This window comes from Oncorhynchus mykiss, chromosome 16 (assembly GCF_057628025.1).
Source record: "Oncorhynchus mykiss isolate SJ-2025 chromosome 16, ASM5762802v1, whole genome shotgun sequence".
Lineage (NCBI taxonomy): Eukaryota > Metazoa > Chordata > Actinopteri > Salmoniformes > Salmonidae > Oncorhynchus > Oncorhynchus mykiss.
Window position 1 is genome coordinate 318,609 of NC_143037.1, and position 24,735 is coordinate 343,343.

Genomic DNA, 24,735 nt, shown 5'->3' on the forward strand with positions numbered 1-24,735 from the left:
AACAGTGGAGCTCTAAAGACACAAACACACCCCAACAAGAAAAGTGGGGCCCTAAAGAAACCCCAACAGGAACAGTGGGGCCCTAAAGACACCCCAACAGGAACAGTGGGGCCATAAAGACACCACAACAGGAACAGAGGGGCCCTAAATACACCCCAACAGGAACAGTGGGGCCCTAAAGACACAAACACACCCCAACAGGAACAATGGGGCCCTAAAGACACCCCAACAGGAGTAGTGGGGCCCTAAAGACACATAAACAGGAACAGTGGGGCCCAAAAGACACCCCAACTGGATCAGTGGGGCCCTAAAGACGTAAAACACACCCGAACAGGAACTATGGGGCCCTAAAGACACAAACACACCCCAACAGGAACAGTGGGGCCCTAAAGACACAAACACACCCCAACAGGAACAGTGGGGCCCTAAACACACCCCAACAAGAACACTGGGGCCGTAAAGACACCCCAACAGGAACAGTGGGGCCCTAAAGACACCCCAACAGGAACAGTGGGGCCCTAAAGACACCCCAACAGGAATAGTGGGGCCCTAAAGACACCCCAACAGAAACAGTGGGGCCCTAAAGACACCCCAACAGGAACAGTGGGGCCCTAAAGACACCCCAAAAGGAATAGTGGGGCCCTAAAGACACCCCAACAGGAACAGTGGGGCCCTAAAGAAACGCCAACAGGAACAGTGGGGCCCTAAAGACACCCCAACAGGAACAGTGGGGCCCTAAAGACACCCCAACAGGAACAATGGGGCCCTAAAGACACCCCAACAGGAAGAGTGGGGCCCGAAAGACACAAACACACCCCAACAGGAACAATGGGGCCCTAAAGACACCCCAACAGGAGTAGTGGGGCCCTAAAGATACACAAACAGGAACAGTGGGGCCCAAAAGACACCCCAACAGGATCAGTGGAGCCCTAAAGACACAAACACACCCCAACAGGAACAGTGGGGCCCTAAAGACACCCCAACAGGAACAGTGGGGCCCTAAAGACACCCCAACAGGAATAGTGGGGCCCTAAAGACACCCCAACAGGAACAGTGGGGCCCTAAAGACACCACAACAGGAACAGTGGAGCCCTAAAGACACAAACACACCCCAACAAGAACAGTGGGGCCCTAAAGACACAAACACACCCCAACAGGAACAGTGGTGCCCTAAAGACACAAACACACCCCAACAGGAACAGTGGGGCCCTAAAGACACAGAAACAGTGGGGCCCTAAAGACACCCCAACAGGAACAGTGGGGCCCAAAAGACACCCCAACAGGATCAGTGGAGCCCTAAAGACACAAACACACCCCAACAGGAACAGTGGGGCCCTAAAGACAGACCAACAGGAACAGTGGAGCCCTAAAGACACAAACACACCCCAACAGGAACAGTGGGGCCCTAAAGACACAAACACACCCCAAAGGAACAGAGGGGCCCTAAAGACACAGAAACAGGAACAGTGGGGCCCTAAAGACACCCCAACAGGAACAGTGGGGCCCTAAAGTAACAGAAACAGGAACAGTGGGGCCCTAAAGACACAGCAACAGGAAAAGTGGAACCCTAAAGACACAAACACACCCCAACAGGAACAGTGGGGCCCTGAAGACACAAACACACCCCAACAGGAACATTGGGGCCCTAAAGACACAGAAACAGGAACAGTGGGGCCCTAAAGACAATGATAAAGGAACAGTGGGGCCCTAAAGACACAGAAACAGGAACAGTGGGGCACAAAAGACACCCCAACAGGAGTAGTGGGGCCCTAAAGACACCCCAACCGGAGTACTGGAGCCCTAAAGACACCCCAACAGGAACAGTGGGGCCCTAAAGACACCCCAAAAGGAGCAGTGGGGCCCTAAAGACACCCCAACAGGAGCAGTAGGGCCCTAAAGACACAAAAACACCCCAACAGGAACAATGGGGCCCTAAAGACACCCCAACAGGAACAGTGGGGCCCTAAAGACACCCCAACAGGAGTAGTGGGGCCCTAAAGACACATAAACAGGAACAGTGGGGCCCTCAAGACACCCCAACAGGAAAAGTGGGGCCCTCAAGACACCCCAACAGGAACAGTGGGGCCCTAAAGACACCCCAACAGGAATAGTGGGGCCCTAAAGACACCCCAACAGGAAAAGTGGGGCCCTCAAGACACCCCAACAGGAACAGTGGGGCCCTAAAGACACCCCAACAGGAATAGTGGGGCCCTAAAGACACCCCAACAGGAACAGTGGGGCCATAAAGACACCACAACAGGAACAGAGGGGCCCTAAATACACCCCAACAGGAACAGTGGGGCCCTAAAGACACAAACACACCCCAACAGGAACAATGGGGCCCTAAAGACACCCCAACAGCAGTAGTGGGGCCCTAAAGACACATAAACAGGAACAGTGGGGCCAAAAAGACACCCCAACAGGATCAGTGGAGCCCTAAAGACACAAACACACCCCAACAAGAACAGTGGGGCCCTAAAGAAACCCCAACAGGAACAGTGAGGCCCTAAATACACCCCAACAGGAACAGTGGGGCCCTAAAGACACCCCAACAGGAATAGTGGGGCCCTAAAGACACAAACACACCCCAACAGGAACAGTGGGGCCCTAAAGACGTAAAACACACCCCAACAGGAACTATGGGGCCCCAAAGACACAAACACACCCCAACAGGAACAGTGGGGCCCTAAAGACACAAACACACCCCAACAGGAACAGTGGGGTCCTAAAGACACAGAAACAGGAACAGTGGGGCCCTAAAAACACCCCAACAGGAACAATGGGGCCCAAAAGACACCCCAACAGGATCAGTGGAGCCCTAAAGACACAAACACACCCCAACAAGAACAGTGGGGCCCTAAAGAAAGAAAGAACAGGTCATGGAGGAGAGAACTGCAGTCAATATAACATAATGACATCATAAAAGTAAGAAAGCGGGACAATTTTACCCTTCTCTGTTGAATAATGAATGCATTGACATTAGTCTTCTCTGTTGAACTTATAATGAATGCATTGACATTAAAGTCTTCTCTGTTAATCTTATGCTGAATGCATTGACATTAGAGCCTTTTAATTGCCACTGTTCATAACTGAAAGTGCTTTAGAGATCAACTCTGCCAAAATGCTATAATAACAGTTAAAAGGTTGAAAAATGCAACGTCTGTCTGTGTGTCTGTCTGTCTGTCTCTTACAGGCTGAGTGGCTACGTCGTCCCTCTGGTGGGAGCTGAGCAGTGGGGCCCTAAAGACACAGAAACAGGAACAGTGGGGCCCTAAAGACAATGATAAAGGAACAGTGGGGCCCTAAAGACACAGAAACAGGAACAGTGGGGCACAAAAGACACCCCAACAGGAGTAGTGGGGCCCTAAAGACACCCCAAACGGAGTAGTGGAGCCCTAAAGACACCCCAACAGGAACAGTGGGGCCCTAAAGACACCCCAACAGGAGCAGTAGGGCCCTAAAGACAACCCAACAGGAACAGTGGGGCCCTAAAGACACAAAAACACCCCAACAGGAACAATGGGGCCCTAAAGACGTAAAACACACCCCAACAGGAACTATGGGGCCCTAAAGACACAAACACACCCCAACAGGAACAGTGGGGCCCTAAAGACACAAACACACCCCAACAGGAACAGTGGGGCCCTAAAGACACAGAAACAGGAACAGTGGGGCCCTAAAGACACCCCAACAGGAACAATGGGGCCCAAAAGATACCCCAACAGGATCAGTGGAGCCCTAAAGACACAAACACACCCCAACAAGAACAGTGGGGCCCTAAAGAAAGAAAGAACAGGTCATGGAGGAGAGAACTGCAGTCAATATAACATAATGACATCATAAAAGTAAGAAAGCGGGACAATTTTACCCTTCTCTGTTGAATAATGAATGCATTGACATTAGTCTTCTCTGTTGAACTTATAATGAATGCATTGACATTAAAGTCTTCTCTGTTAATCTTATGCTGAATGCATTGACATTAGAGCCTTTTAATTGCCACTGTTCATAACTGAAAGTGCTTTAGAGATCAACTCTGCCAAAATGCTATAATAACAGTTAAAAGGTTGAAAAATGCAACGTCTGTCTGTGTGTCTGTCTGTCTGTCTCTTACAGGCTGAGTGGCTACGTCGTCCCTCTGGTGGGAGCTGAGCAGTGGGGCCCTAAAGACACAGAAACAGGAACAGTGGGGCCCTAAAGACAATGATAAAGGAACAGTGGGGCCCTAAAGACACAGAAACAGGAACAGTGGGGCACAAAAGACACCCCAACAGGAGTAGTGGGGCCCTAAAGACACCCCAACAGGAGTAGTGGAGCCCTAAAGACACCCCAACAGGAACAGTGGGGCCCTAAAGACGCCCCAACAGGAACAGTGGAGCTCTAAAGACACCCCAACAGGAATAGTAGGGCCCTAAAGACACCCCAACAGGAACAGTGGGGCCCTAAAGACACCCCAACAGGAATAGTAGGGCCCTAAAGACACCCCAACAGGAACAGTGGGGCCCTAAAGACGCCCCAACAGGAACAGTGGAGCTCTAAAGACACAAACACACCCCAACAAGAAAAGTGGGGCCCTAAAGACACCCCAACAGGAACAGTGGGGCCCTAAAGACACCCCAACAGGAACAGTGGGGCCATAAAGACACCACAACAGGAACAGAGGGGCCCTAAATACACCCCAACAGGAACAGTGGGGCCCTAAAGACACAAACACACCCCAACAGGAACAATGGGGCCCTAAAGACACCCCAACAGGAGTAGTGGGGCCCTAAAGACACAAACAGGAACAGTGGGGCCCAAAAGACACCCCAACAGGATCAGTGGAGCCCTAAAGACACAAACACACCCCAACAAGAACAGTGGGGCCCTAAAGAAACCCCAACAGGAACAGTGGGGCCCTAAAGACACCCCAACAGGAACAGTGGGGCCCTAAAGACACCCCAACAGGAATAGTGGGGCCCTAAAGACACAAACACACCCCAATAGGAACAGTGGGGCCCTAAAGACACAAACACACCCCAACAGGAACAGTGGGGCCCTAAAGACGTAAAACACACCCCAACAGGAACTATGGGGCCCTAAAGACACAAACACACCCCAACAGGAACAGTGGGGCCCTAAAGACACAAACACACCCCAACAGGAACAGTGGGGCCCTAAAGACACAGAAACAGGAACAGTGGGGCCCTAAACACACCCCAACAGGAACAGTGGGGCCCAAAAGACACCCCAACAGGATCAGTGGAGCCCTAAAGACACAAACACACCCCAACAAGAACAGTGGGGCCCTAAAGACACCCCAACAGGAACAGTGGGGCCCTAAAGACACAAACACACCCCAACAGGAACAGTGGGGCCCTAAAGACACAAACACACTTACACAGGAACAGTGGGGCCCTAAAGACACCCCAACAGGAACAGTGGGGCCCTAAAGACACAGAAACAGGAACAGTGGGGCCCCTAAAGACACCGCAACAGGAACAGTGGGGCCCTAAAGACACACCAACAGGAAAAGTGGAACCCTAAAGACACAAACACACCCCAACAGAAACAGTGGGGCCCTAAAGACACAAACACACCCCAACAGAAACAATGGGGCCCTAAAGACACAGAAACAGTGGGGCCCTAAAGACAATGAAACAGGAACAGTGGGGCCCTAAAGACACAGAAACAGGAACAGTGGGGCCCTAAAGACACAGAAACAGGAACAGTGGAGCCCTAAAGACACAAACACACGCCAACAGGAACAGTGGGGCCCTAAAGACACAAACACACCCCAACAGGAACAATGGGGCCCTAAAGACACAAACACACCCCAACAGGAACAGTGGGGCCCTAAAGACACAGAAAAAGGAACAGTGGGGCCCTAAAGACAATGAAACAGGAACAGTGGGGCCCTAAAGACACAGAAACAGGAACAGTGGAGCCCTAAAGACACAAACACAACCCAACAGGAACAGTGGGGCCCTAAAGACACCCCAACAAGAACAGTGGGGCCCTAAAGACACCCCAACAGGAACAGTGGGGCCCTAAAGACAAAAACACACCCCAACAGGAACAGTGGGGCCCTAAAGACACAGCAACAGGAACAGTGGGGCCCTAAAGACACACCAACAGGAAAAGTGGAACCCTAAAGACACCGCAACAGGAACAGTTGGGCCCTAAAGACACACCAACAGGAAAAGTGGAACCCTAAAGACACAAACACACCCCAACAGGAACAGTGTGGCCCTAAAGACACAAACACACCCCAACAGGAACAATGGGGCCCTAAAGACACAGAAACAGGAACAGTGGGGCCCTAAAGACAATGAAACAGGAACAGTGGGGCCCTAAAGACACAGAAAAAGGAACAGTGGAGCCCTAAAGACACAAACACAACCCAACAAGAAAAGTGGGGCCCTAAAGACACCCAAACAAGAACAGTGGGGCCCTAAAGACACCCCAACAGGAACAATGGGGCCCTAAAGACACAAACACACCCCAACAGGAACAGTGGGGCCCTAAAGACACAAACACACCCCAACAGGAACAGTGGGGCCCTAAAGACACAAACACGCCCCAACAGGAACAGTGGGGCCCTAAAGACACAGAAACAGGAACAGTGGGGCCCTAAAGACAATGAAACAGGAACAGTGGGGCCCTAAAGACACAGAAACAGGAACAGTGGAGCCCTAAAGACACAAACACAACCCAACAAGAAAAGTGGGGCCCTAAAGACACCCCAACAGGTACAGTGGGGCCCTAAAGACACCCGAACAGGAGCCGTTGGGCCCTAAAGACACCCCAACAGGAACAGTGGGGCCCTAAAGACACTGCAACAGGAACAGTGGGGCCCTAAAGACACCCCAACAGGAAAAGTGGGGCCCTAAAGACACCCCAACAGGAACAGTGGGGCCCTAAAGACACCCCAACAGGAACAGTGGGGCCCTAAAGACACAAACACACACCCCAATTGGAACAGTGGGGCCCTAAAGACACCCCAACAGGAACAGTGGGGCCCTAAAGACACCCCAACAGGAGTAGTGGGGCCCTAAAGACACACCAACAGGAGTAGTGGGTCCCTCAAGACAACCCAACAGGAAAAGTGGGGCCCTAAACACACCCCAACAAGAGCAGTGGGGCCCTAAAGACACCACAACAGGAACAGTGGAGCCCTAAAGACACACCAACAGGAAAAGTGGAACCCTAAAGACACAAACACACCCCAACAGGAACAGTGGGGCCCTAAAGACACAAACACACCCCAACAGGAACAGTGGGGCCCTAAAGACACAAACACACCCCAACAGGAACAATGGGGCCCTAAAGACACAAACACACTCCAACAGGAACAATGGGGCCCTAAAGACACAAACACACCCCAACAGGAACAGTGGGGCCCTAAAGACACAGAAACAGGAACAGTGGGGCCCTAAAGACACCCCAACAGGAACAGTGGGGCCCTAAAGACACACCAACATGAAAAGTGGAACCCTAAAGACACAAACACACCCCAACAGGAACAGTGGGGCCCTAAAGACACAGAAACTGGAACAGTGGGGCCCTAAAGACACCGTAACAGGAACAGTGGGGCTCTAAAGACACCGCAACAGGAACAGTGGGGCCCTAAAGACACACCAACATGAAAAGTGGAACCCTAAAGACACAAACACACCCCAACAGGAACAGTGGGGCCCTAAAGACACAGAAACTGGAACAGTGGGGCCCTAAAGACACCGTAACAGGAACAGTGGGGCTCTAAAGACACCGCAACAGGAACAGTGGGGCCCTAAAGACACACCAACATGAAAAGTGGAACCCTAAAGACACAAACACACCCCAACAGGAACAGTGGGGCCCTAAAGACACAAACACACCCCAACAGGAACAGTGGGGCCCTAAAGACACAGAAACAGGAACAGTGGGGCCCTAAAGACAATGAAACAGGAACAGTGGGGCCCTAAAGACACAGAAACAGGAACAGTGGAGCCCTAAAGACACCCCAACAGGAGCCGTTGGGCCCTAAAGACACCCCAACAGGAACAGTGGGGCCCTAAAGACACCCCTACAGGAGCTGTGGGGCCCAAAAGACACCGCAACAGGAACAGTGGGGCCCTAAAGACACCCCAACAGGAGCCGTTGGGCCCTAAAGACACCCCAACAGGAGCAGTGGGGCCTTATAGACACCCCAACAGGAACAGTGGGGCTCTAAAGACACCCCAACAGGAACAGTGGGGCCCTAAAGACACACCAACAGGAGCAGTGGGGCCCTAAAGACACCCCAACAGGAGCCGTGGGACCCTAAAGACACCCCAACAGGAACAGTGGGGCCCTAAAGACACACCAACAGGAACAGTGGGGCCCTAAAGACACCCCAACAGGAACAGTGGGGCCCTAAAGACACATAAACACACCCCATGTGACAGCAAGTCTGAAAGGTCATGGAGGAGAGAACTGCAGTCAATATAACATAATGACATCATAAAAGTAAGAAAGCGGGACAATTTTACCCTTCTCTGTTGAATAATGAATGCATTGACATTAGTCTTCTCTGTTGAACTTATAATGAATGCATTGACATTAAAGTCTTCTCTGTTGATCTTATGATGAATGCATTGACATTAGAGCCTTTTAATTGCCACTGTTCATAACTGAAAGTGCTTTAGAGATCACACCAACAGGAAAAGTGGAAACCTAAAGACACAAACACACCCCAACAGGAACAGTGGGGCCCTAAAGACACAGAAACAGGAACAGTGGGGACACCCCAACAGGAACTATGGGGCCCTAAACACACCCCAACAGGAACAGTGGGGCCCTAAAGACACAAACACACCCCAACAGGAACAGTGGGACCCTAAAGACACAGAAACAGGAACAGTGGGGCCCTAAAGACACCTCAACAGGAACAGTGGGGCCCTAAAGACACAAACACACACCACAATTGGAACAGTGGGGCCCTAAAGACACCCCAACAGGAACAGTGGGGCCCTAAAGACACCCCAACAGGAGTAGTGGGGCCCTAAAGACACACCAACAGGAGTAGTGGGGCCCTAAAGACACCCAACAGGAAAAGTGGGGACCTAAACACACCCCAACAAGAGCAGTGGGGCCCTAATGAAACCCCAACAGGAACAGTGGGGCCCTAAAGACACCCCAACAGGAACAGTTCCTAAAGACACCCCAACAGGAAGTGGGGCCCTAAAGACACAAACACACCCCAACAGGAACAGTGGGGCCCTCAAGACACCCCAACAGGAACAGTGGGGCCCTAAAGACACCCCAACAGGAACAGTGGGGCCCTAAAGACACCCCAACAGGAACAGTGGGGCCCTAAAGACACACCAACAGGAGCAGTGGGGCCCTAAAGACACCCCAACAGGAGCCGTGGGACCCTAAAGACACCCCAACAGGAACAGTGGGGCCCTAAAGACACACCAAAAGGAACAGTGGGGCCCTAAAGACACCCCAACAGGAACAGTGGGGCCCTAAAGACACATAAACACACCCCATGTGACAGCAAGTCTGAAAGGTCATGGAGGAGAGAACTGCAGTCAATATAACATAATGACATCATAAAAGTAAGAAAGCGGGACAATTTTACCCTTCTCTGTTGAATAATGAATGCATTGACATTAGTCTTCTCTGTTGAACTTATAATGAATGCATTGACATTAAAGTCTTCTCTGTTGATCTTATGATGAATGCATTGACATTAGAGCCTTTTAATTGCCACTGTTCATAACTGAAAGTGCTTTAGAGATCAACTCTGCCAAAATGCTATAATAACAGTTAAAAGGTTGAAAAATGCAACGTCTGTCTGTGTGTCTGTCTGTCTGTCTCTTACAGGCTGAGTGGCTACGTCGTCCCTCTGGTGGGAGCTGAGCAGTAGCAGTGTTCAGCCAGCTGTTGGTCTCTGTATCAAACACCTTTATCTTGTTGCAGTAGATCTCATTACTAGAGTGGAACGGACCGAAGCGATCTGCTCTGCCTCCAAACACAAACATCTTAGTGCCAATGATGGTGGCAGAGTGGAAGTCCCTCCAACGAGCTGGAGTACCCTGGAGAGGAGAGAGGAGGGGGGAAAAGATAGAGGGGAGGGGGGATAGAGGAGAAGAGAGGAGAGAGAGAAGAGGGGGGAAGAGAGAGAGGGGAGGGGGGATAGAGGAGAAGAGAGGAGAGAGAGAAGAGGAGAGGGGGGGAAGAGAGAAGGGAGATAATGGAGAAGAGAGGAGAGAGAGAAGAGGAGAGGGGGGAAGAGGGGAGAGGGGAGGGATAGAGAGAAGAGGAGAGAGGGGCAGAGAGGAGAGAGAAGGGTGGAGAGGGGCGAGGAGAAGGGCAGAGAGGGGAGGAGAGAAGAGCGGGAAAAGGGAAGAGGTGCGGACAGGGGAGAGGAGAAGGGCGGAGAGGGGAGGAGAGAGGGAAGAGGTGCGGACAGGGGAGAGGAGAAGGGCGGAGAGGGGAGGAGAGAGGGAAGAGGGGCGGACAGGGGAGAGGAGAAGGGCGGAGAGGGGAGGAGAGTTAGTGGTGATGGTGACAGAGAAGAAGTCCCTCCAACAAGCAGGATTATCCTAGAATAGAGGACAGAATCTCCTTCAACATATCTAATGCCTGTGGATTTCTGAACATTACGTGCCAAACAAATGGAGGTATTTTGGATGTAAAAATAATCTTTATGGAACAAAAGGAACATTTATTGTGTAACTGGGAGCTCGTGAGTGCAAACATCCAAAGATCAAAAGGTAAGCGATTTAATTTATTGCTTTTCTGACTTTCGTGACCAATCTACTTGGCTGCTAGCTGTTTGTAATATTTTGTCTACTGAGATGTTCTTACATAAACGCTTGTTATGCTTTCACCGAAAAGCTGTATTGAAATCTGACACACCAGGTGGATTAACAAGCTAAGATGTGTTTTGCTAGATTGCACTTGTGATTTCATGAATATAAATATTTTTAGTAATTTAATTTGAATTTGGCGCGCTGCAATTCAGCGGGTGTTGATGAAAATGATCCCGCTAACAGGATGGGTGCGTCAAGAATTAAGGGAACTATACAGTCACCTCTCATGGTAGACCATGTGGATCTGTTTGGGTTTTCTGTTTAACAAACATACTTAGTGGAGGGGGAGCCAGGCCATTTAGGATCTTGAATACAAGACATGCGTCAGTGTATTGCACAAGATTTTCCCAACTCAGGAGCTCATGCTTTCTGAGGATGTAACAGTGATGATGGCTATTGGGCTTCCTATCAAGCACTTTGAGAGCCTGTTTGTGGACAGACTGAATAGGTCTTAATGTTGTACAGCAAGCTTGGGCCCAAACTAGTCAAGCAGTATGTTAAGTGGGGGAGTATCATAGATTTGAAGTAGTTTTGCTACCTCTGTAGTCAAACAATTTCGTATAAATCGGAAATTAGCTAGGTTGAATTTGGTTATTTGAATGACCTTTTTCACATGTTTTTTAAAAGAGAGATTACAGCTGAGTCTTTCTGGGTAAGTCTCTAAGAGCTTTGAACACCTGGATTGCACAATATTGTTACTTTCAAAATTCTTCAAGCTCTGTGAAATTGGTTGTTGATCATTGCTAGAAGGCCATTTTCAAGTCTTGCCATAGATTTTCAAGCAGATTTAAGTCAAAACAGTAACTCGGCCATTCACTGTCTTCTTGGTAAGCAGCTCCTGTGTAGATTTGGCCTAGTTTTTTGATATTGTCCTGCTGACAGGAGAATTCATCTCCCAGTGTCTGGTGGAAAGCAGACAACCAGAATATCCTTTAGAATTTTGCCAGGGCTTAGCTCCATTCAGTTTTTTTTCTATCCTGACAAACTCCCCCGTCCTTAACAATTACAAGCATACCCATAACATGATGCAGCCACCACTATGCTTGAAAATATGGAGAGTGGTACTCAGTAATGTGTTGTATTGGATTTGCCCCAAACACTTTGCATTAAGAACAAAAAGTGAATTTCTTTACCACATTTTTTACAGTACTAGTTTAGTGCCTTGTTGCAAACAGGATGCAAGTTTTGGGAATATATGTATTCTGTACAGACTTCCTTCTTTTCACTCTGTCATTTAGGTTAGTATTGTGGAGTAACTACAATGTTGTTGATCCATCCTCAGTTCTCTCTTATCACAGCTATTAAACTATGTAACTGTTTTAAAGTCACCATTGGCCTCATGGTGAAAATCCCTGAGCGGTTTCCTTTCTCTCCAGCAACTGAATTAAGAAGGATGCCTGTATCTTTGTAGTGACTGGGTGTATTGATACACCATCTAAAGGTGTAATTAATAACTTCACCATGCTCAAAGGGATATTCAATGTCAGCTTTTTTACCCATCTACCAATAGGTGCCCTTCTTTGCGAGACATTAGAAAACCTCCCAGGTCTTTGTGGTTGAATCTGTGTTTGAAATTCACTGCTCGACTGAGGGACGTTACATTTAATTGTATGTGTGGGGAACAGAGATGAGGTAGTCATAAAATCACGTATAAAAAACTATTATTGTATACAGAGTGAGTACATGTGACTCGAGTCCATTTTGACTCCTGAACTTATTTAGGCTTGCCATAAGATAGGGGTTGAATACTCATCGACTCAAGACATTTCAGCCTTTCATTTTTAATTAATGTGGAAAAATGTCAAAAAACACAACTCCACTTTGACAATACATGGGGTAGTGTGTTGATCAGTGGCTAGTGACAAAACAATTACAATACTAACATCCGTTCGGATATTCGAATAACTGTGCACATCCTTAACCCGAACATAAACAGTGCCCTCTAGTGGGGAGAGATTTCAGGTGCACTGCCACACCACAGCAAGATGTGTGACTGACTACGACCTTGATTTCTGAAGCTCTTAAAGCTGCAATGTCACTTTTTGGGCAACCAACCAAATTTACATAGAAATGTGTGTTATAGATCTGTCCCTCATTGAAAGCCAGTCTAAGAAGCTGTAGAGCTGTTCCATGGGCACCAATTACAGTGTATTCTTCCCGTTCCCATTCTTAAGTTTAGTTTTTGCGTAATTTCTTTCAATTTTGAACACCAATTTCAAACATAAATATACAATATTTTTGGATATGGAAAATATATTTCACAGTAGCTTAGATAAGATTATTGTGGTAAACTGTGGGGTATTGGGTTGAGCATGCAGAGATTGATACAGAGACAGGGAGGTTTTAGTCCGCAAAAACAACTTTACAAAGACAGAAAATAAAAAATAAAATCACTAAGATTTGGCGCGGTCCTTCTCTACTTTTGCTTGGTGTCGGTCTCTCCCCGTTCTCTCCAGCGGTGTGCCATCGTGCTCCTTTTATTTGGCCTCGGCTGGTTGGCACTTTCCTCTAATTACCTCCACTTAGCTGTCCGTGTCAGGGTGTAAAGTTCCCGTATCCCCAGCAGAGGGAGCCAACGTCACCTCACGTACCTCACCTCTATTACCATCCCCCGAGGTAGACCTCCTGGGATACAACATGATCTACACTATACTTTCTTGTTTTGTCACAAACTGAAATAAGACAAACTAATTTCTGCATAGTGCATCTTTAAACTGAATGTAACTATCTCATGTCAAACTGTTTGATACAGGAGATGAACTACACAAGGTAGCCTAATTAATGACCAACTTCAACACTAGTCCCCTTCCCACACTAGCCCCCTTCCCACACTAGCCCCCTTCAACACCCTCCATAGTGTCTTCCTGGTCTCCCTACCTCGTCATTCAGTGATCACCTGAACAAGAAGGCCCAGGTGCAAGCTCTCTAAGTCAAATACATAGTTAACCTCTTTCAGTTAGGGGGCACTATTTTTGTGTTTGGAAAAATAACGTTCCCAAAGTAAATGGCCTATTTCTCAGGCACAGATGCTAGAATATGCATTTAATTGACAGATTAGGGTAGAAAACACTTCCAAAACTGTCAAAATATTGTCTGTGAGTATAACAGAACTGATAATGCAGGCGAAAACCTGAGGAAAATCAAACCAGGAAGTGCCTTCTATTTTGAAAGCTCCATGTTCCATAGCCTGCCTTCACTCCATTTAAAGAGATTTAAACCAAATTCCGTTTCCTACGGCTTCCTCAAGGTGTCAACAGTCTTTAGACATAGTTTCAGGCTTTTATTTTGAAAAATGAGCAAGAAAGATAACATCGTGTCAGGTGTTTGCATGAGTTTTGCTTGCACAACAGAGCTTGGGCAGCAATAGTCTCTCCCTCTCCTACTGAAAAAGACAGTTGCGGTGATATATTATCGATTATATATTTTAAAAACAACCTGAGGATTGATTATAAAAATTATTTGACATGTTTCTTTGGACATTACGGTTACTATTTGGAATTTTCGTCTGCGTTGTCGTGACCGCTCTTTCCTGTGGATTTCTGAACATAACGCACCAAACAAACTGAGGTATTTTGGATATAAAATAATCTTTATGGAACAAAAGGAACATTTATTGTGTAACTGGGAGTCTCGTGAGTGAAAACATCCAAAGATCAAAAAGTAAGCGATTAATTTTTATTGCTTTTCTAATTTTCGTGACCAAGCTACTTTGATGCTAGGTGTACATAATGTTTTGTCTAGTGATCGATAAACTCACAAACGCTTGGATTGCTTTCGCCGTAAAGCATATTTTCAAAATCTGACACGACAGGTGGATTAACAAAAGGCTAAGCTGTGTTTTGCTATATTGCACTTGTGATTTCATGAATATAAATATTTTTAGTAATATTATTTGAATGTGGCGCTCTGCAATTTAGCGGTTGTTGATGACAATTATCCCGCTAACGGGATGGGTAGCGTCAAGAAGTTATTAAACATTCCTGCATAAAGTGTTTGATGACATGTACAACACAAAGATGAACCTCTGGTAGTGGTGTGTGAGGGACTATTGAAGTAATAGTGAATATTAGCTCATGTTCGCGGTACACCTGGTAATCCGTCTGTCCCTGCGACATTGTGAATGTTGACCTGTTTAAAAGGTCTTACTTACATTGGCTACGGAGAGCGTGATCACACAGTCTTCCAGAACAGCTGATACTCTCATGCATGCTTCAGTGTTATTTGCCTCGAAGCGAGAATAGAAGTTAATTAGCTCGTATGGTAGGCTCGTGTCACTGGGCAGTTCGCGGCTGTGCTTCCCTTTGTAGTCCGTAATAGTTTGCAAGCTCTGCCACATCCGACAAGCGTCGGAGCCGGTGTAGTAGGATTGAATCTTAATCCTGTATTGATGCTTTGCCTGTTTGATGTTTTTATTTGAGGGCATAGCGGGATTTCTTATAAGCTCCTTGAAAGCGGCAGCTGTATTGTACATGTTGCATATATAATTTCCTTCATTATAATATTGTCCAAAATAACAGCAATATGTAACTTCAGAATTTTCCCATATCACTACATAAAACTTTACAGTTTTCACCCTGTAGTGATATCGTTTTCAGCAGGCAAGGTATGGGCAGGGTAACAATATAATGTAGTGTAAAATTCTCTCCCTTTTAGTTCTTGGCTGATTACCAGAGGATGTTTAAGGGCCTTTCTGTTATGTACACTCAATAAAACTGGACTGGTAACACCAACCCCCAGGAAGTGAAATGGTCTCAAACTGGACTGGTAACACCAACCCCCAGGAAGTGAAATGGTCTCAAACTGGACTGGTAAAGCCAACCCCCAGGAAGTGAAATGGTCTCAAACTGGACTGGTAACACCAACCCCCAGGAAGTGAAATGGTCTCAAACTGGACTGGTAACGCCAACCCCAGGAAGTGAAATGGTCTCAAACTGGACTGGTAAAGCCAACCCCCAGGAAGTGAAATGGTCTCAAACTGGACTGGTAAAGCCAACCCCCAGGAAGTGAAATGGTCTCAAACTGGACTGGTAACACCAACCCCCAGGAAGTGAAATGGTCTCAAACTGGACTGGTAACGCCAACCCCCAGGAAGTGAAATGGTCTCAAACTGGACTGGTAACGCCAACCCCCAGGAAGTGAAATGGTCTCAAACTGGACTGGTAAAGCCAACCCCCAGGAAGTGAAATGGTCTCAAACTGGACTGGTAACGCCAACCGCAGGAAGTGAAATGGTCTCAAACTGGACTGGTAACGCCAACCCCAGGAAGTGAAATGGTCTCAAACTGGACTGGTAAAGCCAACCCCAGGAAGTGAAATGGTCTCAAACTGGACTGGTAACGTCAACCCCAGGAAGTGAAATGGTCTCAAACTGGACTGGTAACGCCAACCCCAGGAAGTGAAATGGTCTCAAACTGGACTGGTAAAGCCAACCCCAGGAAGTGAAATGGTCTCAAACTGGACTGGTAACGCCAACCCCCAGGAAGTGAAATGGTCTCAAACTGGACTGGTAACACCAACCCCAGGAAGTGAAATGGTCTCAAACTGGACTGGTAACGCCAACCCCAGGAAGTGAAATGATCTCAGACTGGACTGGTAACGCCAACCCCAGGAAGTGAAATGGTCTCAAACTGGACTGGTAACGCCAACCCCAGGAAGTGAAATGGTCTCAAACTGGACTGGTAACGCCAACCCCCAGGAAGTGAAATGATCTCAGACTGGACTAGTAACGCCGACCCCCAGGAAGTGAAATGGTCAGAGGTTAGGGTTGGGTAACTCACCCTTGCGTTGACTAGTGACCAGGCCATGGTGGTAGTGTCCAGCTTATGAATGTCATTAGAGAAGCAGTCAGCCTGGAAGACAGAAGAGAACAGGGGAATGTCATGGTAACACCAAACAAACAGAGGAGCTTACCCAGGACACACGGGTCAGAGTTAGAGGTCAAGGATTCTTACCAGCTGCTCATACCCTCCAAAGATGTACATGGCCTTCCCCAGGATGCAGGCTGAGTGGCCGTCTCTCGCTCCCGGAACCGTCCCAGATATCTTAGGGGTGAACCACCGGTGATTGTCTGGGGACCAAACAGGCATGTTATCCAGGAGATACTGTTGTAGATGCTGCAGCTGTTGATACACCAAGTGGAAACATCTAACCCACATAGCTAGCCAGGCAGGTGTTAGAGCTTGGTCTGCTTTATTCCTTCCAACAATGGGTGTCTCTCCACTTCCAAATCAAGCCGACATACAACACAAACCATCAGGTGTACTTACTGACGTGGAAGGCATAGAGGACGTTGCAGGCCCCCTCCGTGTCGTTACGACCCCCCCAGATGTAGATGGTATCGTCCAGCAGCACGGCTGTGTGACCGTAACGCATGTAGGGGACATCCCTGGCATGTTCCCTACCACCTGTTCTCACTGGAGGCAACTTCATCCACCGCAGAGAAACTAGAGAGAGGAGACCGAGACGAGTATTACTACAGAGAGACACGAGTATTACTACAGAGAGACCATAGTATTACTACAGAGACACAGTAGTATTACTACAGAGACACACTAGTATTACTACAGAGAAACTAGAGAGAGGAGATGAGTATTACTACAGAGAGAGACACTAGTATTACTACAGAGAGACACTAGTATTACTACAGAGAGACACTAGTATTACTACAGAGAGACACTAGTATTACTACAGAGAGACACTAGTATTACTACAGAGAGACACTAGTATTACTACAGAGAGACACTAGTATTACTACAGAGACCATAGTATTACTACAGAGAGACACTAGTATTACTACAGAGAAACTAGAGAGAGGAGACTGAGACGAGTATTACTACAGAGAGACCATAGTATTACTACAGAGAGACCATAGTATTACTACAGAGAGACCATAGTATTACTACAGAGAGACCATAGTATTACTACAGAGAGACCATAGTATTACTACAGAGAGACCATAGTATTAATACAGTGAGACCATAGTATTAATACAGTGAGACCATAGTATTAATACAGAGAGACACTAGTATTACTACAGAGAAACTAGAGAGAGGAGAGCGAGACAAGTATTACTACAGAGAGACACTAGTATTACTACAGAGAGACGCGAGTATTACTACAGAGACACGAGTATTACTACAGAGAAACTAGAGAGAGGAGAGCGAGATGAGTATTACTACAGAGAGACACGAGTATTACTACAGAGACCATAGTATTACTACAGAGAGACACTAGTATTACTACAGAGAGACACTAGTATTACTACAGAGAGACACTAGTATTACTACAGAGAAACTAGAGAGAGGAGACTGAGACGAGTATTACTACAGAGAGACACTAGTATTACTACAGAGAGACGCGAGTATTACTACAGAGAAACTAGAGAGAGGAGAGCGAGACGAGTATTACTACAGAGAGACCATAGTATTACTACAGAGACACAAGTATTACTACAGAGAGACACTAATATTACTACAGAGAGACACTAGTATTACTACAGAGAGACCATAGTATTACTACAAAGAGACACTAGTATTACTACAGAGACACACTAGTATCACTACAGAGAAACTAGAGAGGAGACTGAGACGAGTATTACTACAGAGAGACACTAGTACTACTACAGAGAGACGCGAGTATTACTACAGAGAGACACTAGTATTACTAGAGAGAAACTAGAGAGAGGAGACGAGTATTACTACAGAGAGACACTAGTATTACTACAGAGACACACTAGTATTACTACAGAGAAACTAGAGAGAAGAGACCGAGGAGTATTACTACAGAGAGACACGAGTATTACTACAGAGAGAGACACGAGTATTACTACAGAGACACTAGTATTACTACAGAGACACTAGTATTACTACAGAGACACGAGTATTACTACAGACACACGAGTATTACTACAGAGACACACGCGTATTACTACAGAGACACTAGTATTACAACAGAGACACTAGTATTACAACAGAGACACTAGAGAGAAGAGACCGAGACGAGTATTACTACAGAGACACACAAGTATTACTACAGAGACACTAGTATTACTACAGAGAGACACTAGAATTACTATAGAGAGACACACGAGGTATTACTACAGAGAGACATTAGTATTACTACAGAGAGACACGAGTATTACTACAGAGAGACACGAGTATTACTACAGAGAGACATGAGTATTACTACAGAGAGACATGAGTATTACTACAGAGACACGAGTATTACTACAGAAACACACTAGTATTACTACAGAGACACACTAGTGTCATGCATGTCAATCTCTCTTGGCTCAAAGTGGAGGAGAGATTGACTTCATCACTACTTATTTTTGTAAGAGGTGTTGACAAGCTGAATGTACTGAGCTGTCTGTCTAAACTACTGGCACACAGCTCAGACACCCATGCATACCCCACAAGACATGCCCCCAGAGGTCTCTTCACAGTCCCCGAGTCCAGAACAGACTATGGGAGGCACACAGTACTACATAGAGCCATGACCACATGGAACTCTATTCCACAGTACTACATAGAGCCATGACTACATAGAACTCTATTCCACAGTACTACATAGAGCCATGACTACATGGAACTCTATTCCACTGTTATGGATACAGGTATCCTGTGTGTGTGTGTGTGTGTGTGTGTGTGTATCCTGTGTTCTTTTCTCTCCTTCTCCCCTCACAGGTGAAAATCATCACTCCCCAATCAGTCACCAATCATCAATCAGAAGACACACCTCCTCCTGTTTCCTACCCAATCACAGTTCCTTTCCCTTGGTTTAAAAACCCTGTCAGTTGTTTGCTCTGGAGCTCAAGCTCTCTGTAAATGATATGTCTGTAGATAGCTCAATACATAAAGAGAGAGTGAAACAGAGCGATCTTTTGTTTGAGCACCTCCATATCACTTTGTCCTTACCTGTGAGTATTGTTTTTGGTTATGGTATTTGTTTGCTGGTGGGAAAAGGGGGAACCAAGACAAGTCGCCCATGGGCATACACTACCCGTAGGTAAACTTTGTTAACAGTAGTTAGAACTGGGCGGACCACCCACTGTATTTTTGGTTAGTTAGTTAGCTGTTGTTAAATTAGGCTAGTCTAGCTTAGGGGTGTTTTTGAATGCTTAATGTTTCTTTCCTTGGGTCCAGCTCAGCCCCTTTTCCTGCTCCCCCCCATTACCATGTGTTTACTAATAAACCCTGAGTTTGACGGTAGATTTCAGTTGTCCTGGTTATTTCGTTCTCACTTTTACTTTGTCACTATTATAAATTGCATGAGTTATGTTACGGGTCTCGTCACCATCACCCCTAGACTGTCGGGCCAAAAGGGATTCGTAACATCCACAGTACTACATAGAGCCATGGCTACATGGAACTCTATTCCACATCAGGAACCTGATGCAGCAGGATCAGGTACCTGAGAGACACACAAACTCGTACAGACACATGCATACGCACATATTGTGATGTTGTATAGTGGTATTGAACAATTTGTGTTGTGGATATATGGTGGTGTAATAATGTTATATGATTACTGTGTTTTATTGCGACAGAGAGACACACTCGTATTGCGACAGAGAGACACACTCGTATTGCGACAGAGAGACACACTTGTATTGCGACAGAGACACACTCGTATTGCGATTGGGGCTAGGTCCTTTCCTAGCAGAGGCCCTTTCCTGTTTCAGAATGACAATGCTCCCGTGCGCAAAGTGAAGTCCATACAGGAATGGTTTGTTGAGATCTGTGTGGAAGAACTTGACTGGCCTGCACAGAGCCCTGACCTCAACGAACACCTTTAGGATGAATTGAAACGTCGACTGCGAGCCAGGCCCAATCGCTCAACATCAGTACCCGACCTCACTGATGCTTGTGGCTGAATGGAAGCAAGTCCCCACAGCAATGTTCCTACATCTAGTGGAAAGCCTTCCCAGAAGAGTGAAGGCTGTTATAGCAGCAATGTTCCTACATCTAGTGGAAAGCCTTCCCAGAAGAGTGGAGGCTGTAATAGCAGCAATGTTCCTACATCTAGTGGAAAGCCTTCCCAGAAGAGTGGAGGCTGTTATAGCAGCAATGTTCCAACATCTAGTGGAAAGCCTTCCCAGAAGAGTGGAGGCTGTTATAGCAGCAATGTTCCTACATCTAGTGGAAAGCCTTCCCAGAAGAGTGGAGGCTGTAATAGCAGCAATGTTCCTACATCTAGTGGAAAGCCTTCCCAGAAGAGTGGAGGCTGTTATAGCAGCAATGTTCCTACATCTAGTGGAAAGCCTTCCCAGAAGAGTGGAGGCTGTAATAGCAGCAATGTTCCTACATCTAGTGGAAAGCCTTCCCAGAAGAGTGGAGGCTGTTATAGCAGCAATGTTCCTACATCTAGTGGAAAGCCTTCCCAGAAGAGTGGAGGCTGTAATAGCAGCAATGTTCCTACATCTAGTGGAAAGCCTTCCCAGAAGAGTGGAGGCTGTTATAGCAGCAATGTTCCTACATCTAGTGGAAAGCCTTCCCAGAAGAACTCCATATTAACGCCCATGATTTTGGAATGAGATGTTGGAGGAGCAGGTGTCCACATACCAAAAGTATCTTTATAATGGAGTTTCAAAACAACTTAATTGTTTGTTTGTAAAAGAAAATCAAAACCTGTTTCGTCATCTAGCTCTTCTTGGAAAGATGAATCATCAGAAGCAGCCAGTGTCTCCTGACCCCTCCTGTCTCAGCCTCCAGTATTTATGCGGCAGTAGTTTGTGTCGGGGGCTAGGGTCAGTTTGTTATATCTGGAGTACTTCTCCTGTCCTACTCCTGTCCTACTCTTTCTTTCTCTCTCTCTCTCGGAGGACCTGAGCCCTAGGACCATGCCCCAGGACTACCTGACATGATGACTCCTTGCTGTCCCCAGTCCACCTGGCCGTGCTGCTGCTCCAGTTTCAACTGTTCTGCCTTATTATTATTTGAACATGCTGGTCATGTTCTGTTAATAATCTCCACCCGGCAAAGCCAGAAGAGGACTGGCCACCCCACATAGCCTGGTTCCTCTCTAGGTTTCTTCCTAGGTTTTGGCCTTTTCTAGGGAGTTTTTCCTAGCCACCGTGCTTCTACACCTGCATTGCTTGCTGTTTGGGGTTTTAGGCTGGGTTTCTGTACAGCACTTTGAGATATCAGCTGATGTACGAAGGGCTATATAAATACATTTGATTTGATTGTAATGTTTTCACCATCTCAGATAGCTCCCTGTAGAAACTAGTACCGCCCTCGTTTTGAAAAGCCTGCCTTTGAGGGTGGGAACAAGGAAGTAGGGTTCCCGTCAGGCTGTAGTCTTTACAAAGCCAGGGAAAATGAGTCAACCTACATATCCCACATTGTCCTGGCAGATAGCAACATCGTTGAGACAAGTCCAATGGCTCTATTGAACAAGGACAGCCATATCTACTCTCTGCTAGCCTGAAAAAAGAACATAACTGATGCTACAAAACATGACTTCACTCATTTTTAGATCAGACAGCAGGCTCTACCAACCAATGTATCTTCCGGCGAGAAAATTACACCCCAAATAGTGTCAAGCAGTGAAGGTTCTCTTTATTCAGCTGTGCTGAAAAACACCTGTGAGTGTGTGGCAGACGGACGAAGGTTAGAAACAGATTAGGACTAGATGGTGTGGAACCCAAGAGCGGTGCTGGAGGTTAGACCTCCGGATCTTCTATACGTACTGACCCCATTCCCCACGGTCGGCTCTTCTATACTTACTGACCCCATTCCCCACGTCCCGCTCTTCTATAATTACTGACCCCATTCCCCACGTCCCGCTCTTCTAAACCTACTGACCCTATTCCCCACGTCCCGCTCTTCTATACCTACTGACCCCATTCCCCACGTCCCGCTCTTCTATACTTACTGACCCCATTCCCCACGTCCCGCTCTTCTATACCTACTGACCCCATTCCCCACGTCCCGCTCTTCTATACCTACTGACCCCATTCCCCACGTCCCGCTCTTCTATACCTACTGACCCCATTCCCCACGTCCCGCTCTTCTATACCTACTGACCCCATTCCCCACGTCCCGCTCTTCTATACCTACTGACCCCATTCCCCACGTCCCGCTCTTCTATACCTACTGACCCCATTCCCCACGTCCCGCTCTTCTATACCAACTGACCCCATTCCCCACGTCCCGCTCTTCTATACCTACTGACCCCATTCCCCACGTCCCGCTCTTCTATACCCACTGACCCCATTCCCCACGTCCCGCTCTTCTATACTCACTGACCCCATTCCCCACGTCCCGCTCTTCTATACCTACTGACCCCATTCCCCACGGCCGGCTCTTCTATACCTACTGACCCCATTCCCCACGGCCGGCTCTTCTATACCTACTGACCCCATTCCCCACATCCCGCTCTTCTATACCTACTGACCCCGTTCCCCAGGTCCCGCTCTACTATACCTACTGACCCCATTCCCCACTTCAATACGTACTGACCCCATTCCCCACGTCCCGCTCTTCTATACCTACTGACCCCATTCCCCACGTCCCGCTAATCTATACCAACTGACCCCATTCCCCACGTCCCGCTCTTCTATACCTACTGACCCCATTCCCCACGGCCGGCTCATCTATACCTACTGACCCCATTCCCCACATCCCGCTCTTCTATACATACTGACCCCATTCCCCACTTCCCGCTCTTCTATACCTACTGACCCCATTCCCCACTTCAATACATACTGACCCCATTCCCCACGTCCCGCTCTTCTATACCTACTGACCCCATTCCCCACATCCTGCTCTTCTATACCTACTGACCCCATTCCCCACGGCCGGCTCTTCTATACTTACTGGCCCCATTCCCCACGTCCTGCTCTTCTATACCTACTGACCCCATTCCCCACGTCCTGCTCTTCTATACCTACTGACCCCATTCCCCACTTCAATACATACTGACCCCATTCCCCACGTCCCGCTCTTCTATACCTACTGACCCCATTCCCCACATCCTGCTCTTCTATACCTACTGACCCCATTCCCCACGGCCGGCTCTTCTATACTTACTGGCCCCATTCCCCACGTCCTGCTCTTCTATACCTACTGACCCCATTCCCCACGTCCTGCTCTTCTATACCTACTGACCCCATTCCCCACTCCCCATTCCTTTCTTCCACACTCATCTGAAGAACTACACTACTTCATAATGACCGACAGATCCTGATGTCACCATGACATCAGAGGGCAAAATTATAGATCTTAAGATGAAAGTGGTTAGATTTCAATATCAAAGGACTGGCCATTTGAAGTTGAGAGAACCAGAGGTAATTTAGGGAAAGACTAGCATGCATGGGACATAGTTAGAACTAAGCCTAGACAGTCATATCATTAATAATCGAGCTCTGTTTGGTCTATAACAATAACCTACCTGTGTTGAAGACATGTACATCTATCTGTCTCAGCGTCTCATAGTCGTCTCCAGAGCAGTACCCTCCGAAGGAGTACACCTTGTGTCCCATGGAGACGGCAGCATGGTTCACCCTCCGCGGCCCTCCGTCCAGGTGGGTCGTCCAGCGCCACATCCCACACCACGCCCCTCCACTCCACTCAGCTAGCACCGCACCTGTCCTCCTCACCCTGGCAGCCCGTCACCCAGTGCTACACCATCACCCTGTGTTCTGCTGCCACCTCATCCACCCTCAGACACTACCTACCCAGACAGAGAGAGAAGAGAGGTGTTACAGCCATTCAGACACACACTACCTACTCAGACAGAGAGAGAAGTGTTATAGCCATTCAGACAGACACTACCTACCCAGACAGAGAGGTCAGATGTTACAGCCATTCAGACAGACACTACCTACCCAGACAGAGAGAGAAGAAAGGTGTTACAGCCATTCAGACAGACACTACCTACCCAGACAGAGAGGTTAGATGTTACAGCCATTC

At 47.5% G+C, this 24,735-nt stretch overlaps 1 protein-coding gene across 8 annotated transcripts in view; it reads right to left on the reverse strand.

Moving 5' to 3' along the window:
- Positions 1-24,735, reverse strand: part of LOC110491227 (kelch domain-containing protein 3) — a 92,930-nt gene that overhangs the window by 57,455 nt on the left and 10,740 nt on the right. For 4 of the 8 annotated variants that reach the window (XR_016487072.1, XM_090201696.1, XM_090201698.1 and 1 more), the window contains 6 exons: positions 24,598-24,646; positions 24,215-24,492; positions 17,086-17,262; positions 16,771-16,886; positions 16,597-16,668; positions 9,827-10,040 (listed from right to left, as the gene is read on the reverse strand). Coding sequence is in view for 6 of the 8 variants with exons in the window: in XM_090201696.1 (XP_090057822.1) it covers positions 9,827-10,040; positions 16,597-16,668; positions 16,771-16,886; positions 17,086-17,262; positions 24,215-24,368 (733 nt within the window). In the remaining 2 variants the exon portion in view is untranslated. Of the gene's footprint in view, positions 1-9,826; positions 10,041-16,596; positions 16,669-16,770; positions 16,887-17,085; positions 17,263-24,214; positions 24,497-24,597; positions 24,647-24,735 lie in introns of all 8 variants that reach the window. The other 4 variants (XR_016487073.1, XM_036945887.2, XM_036945889.2 and 1 more) reach the window with 1 other exon arrangement.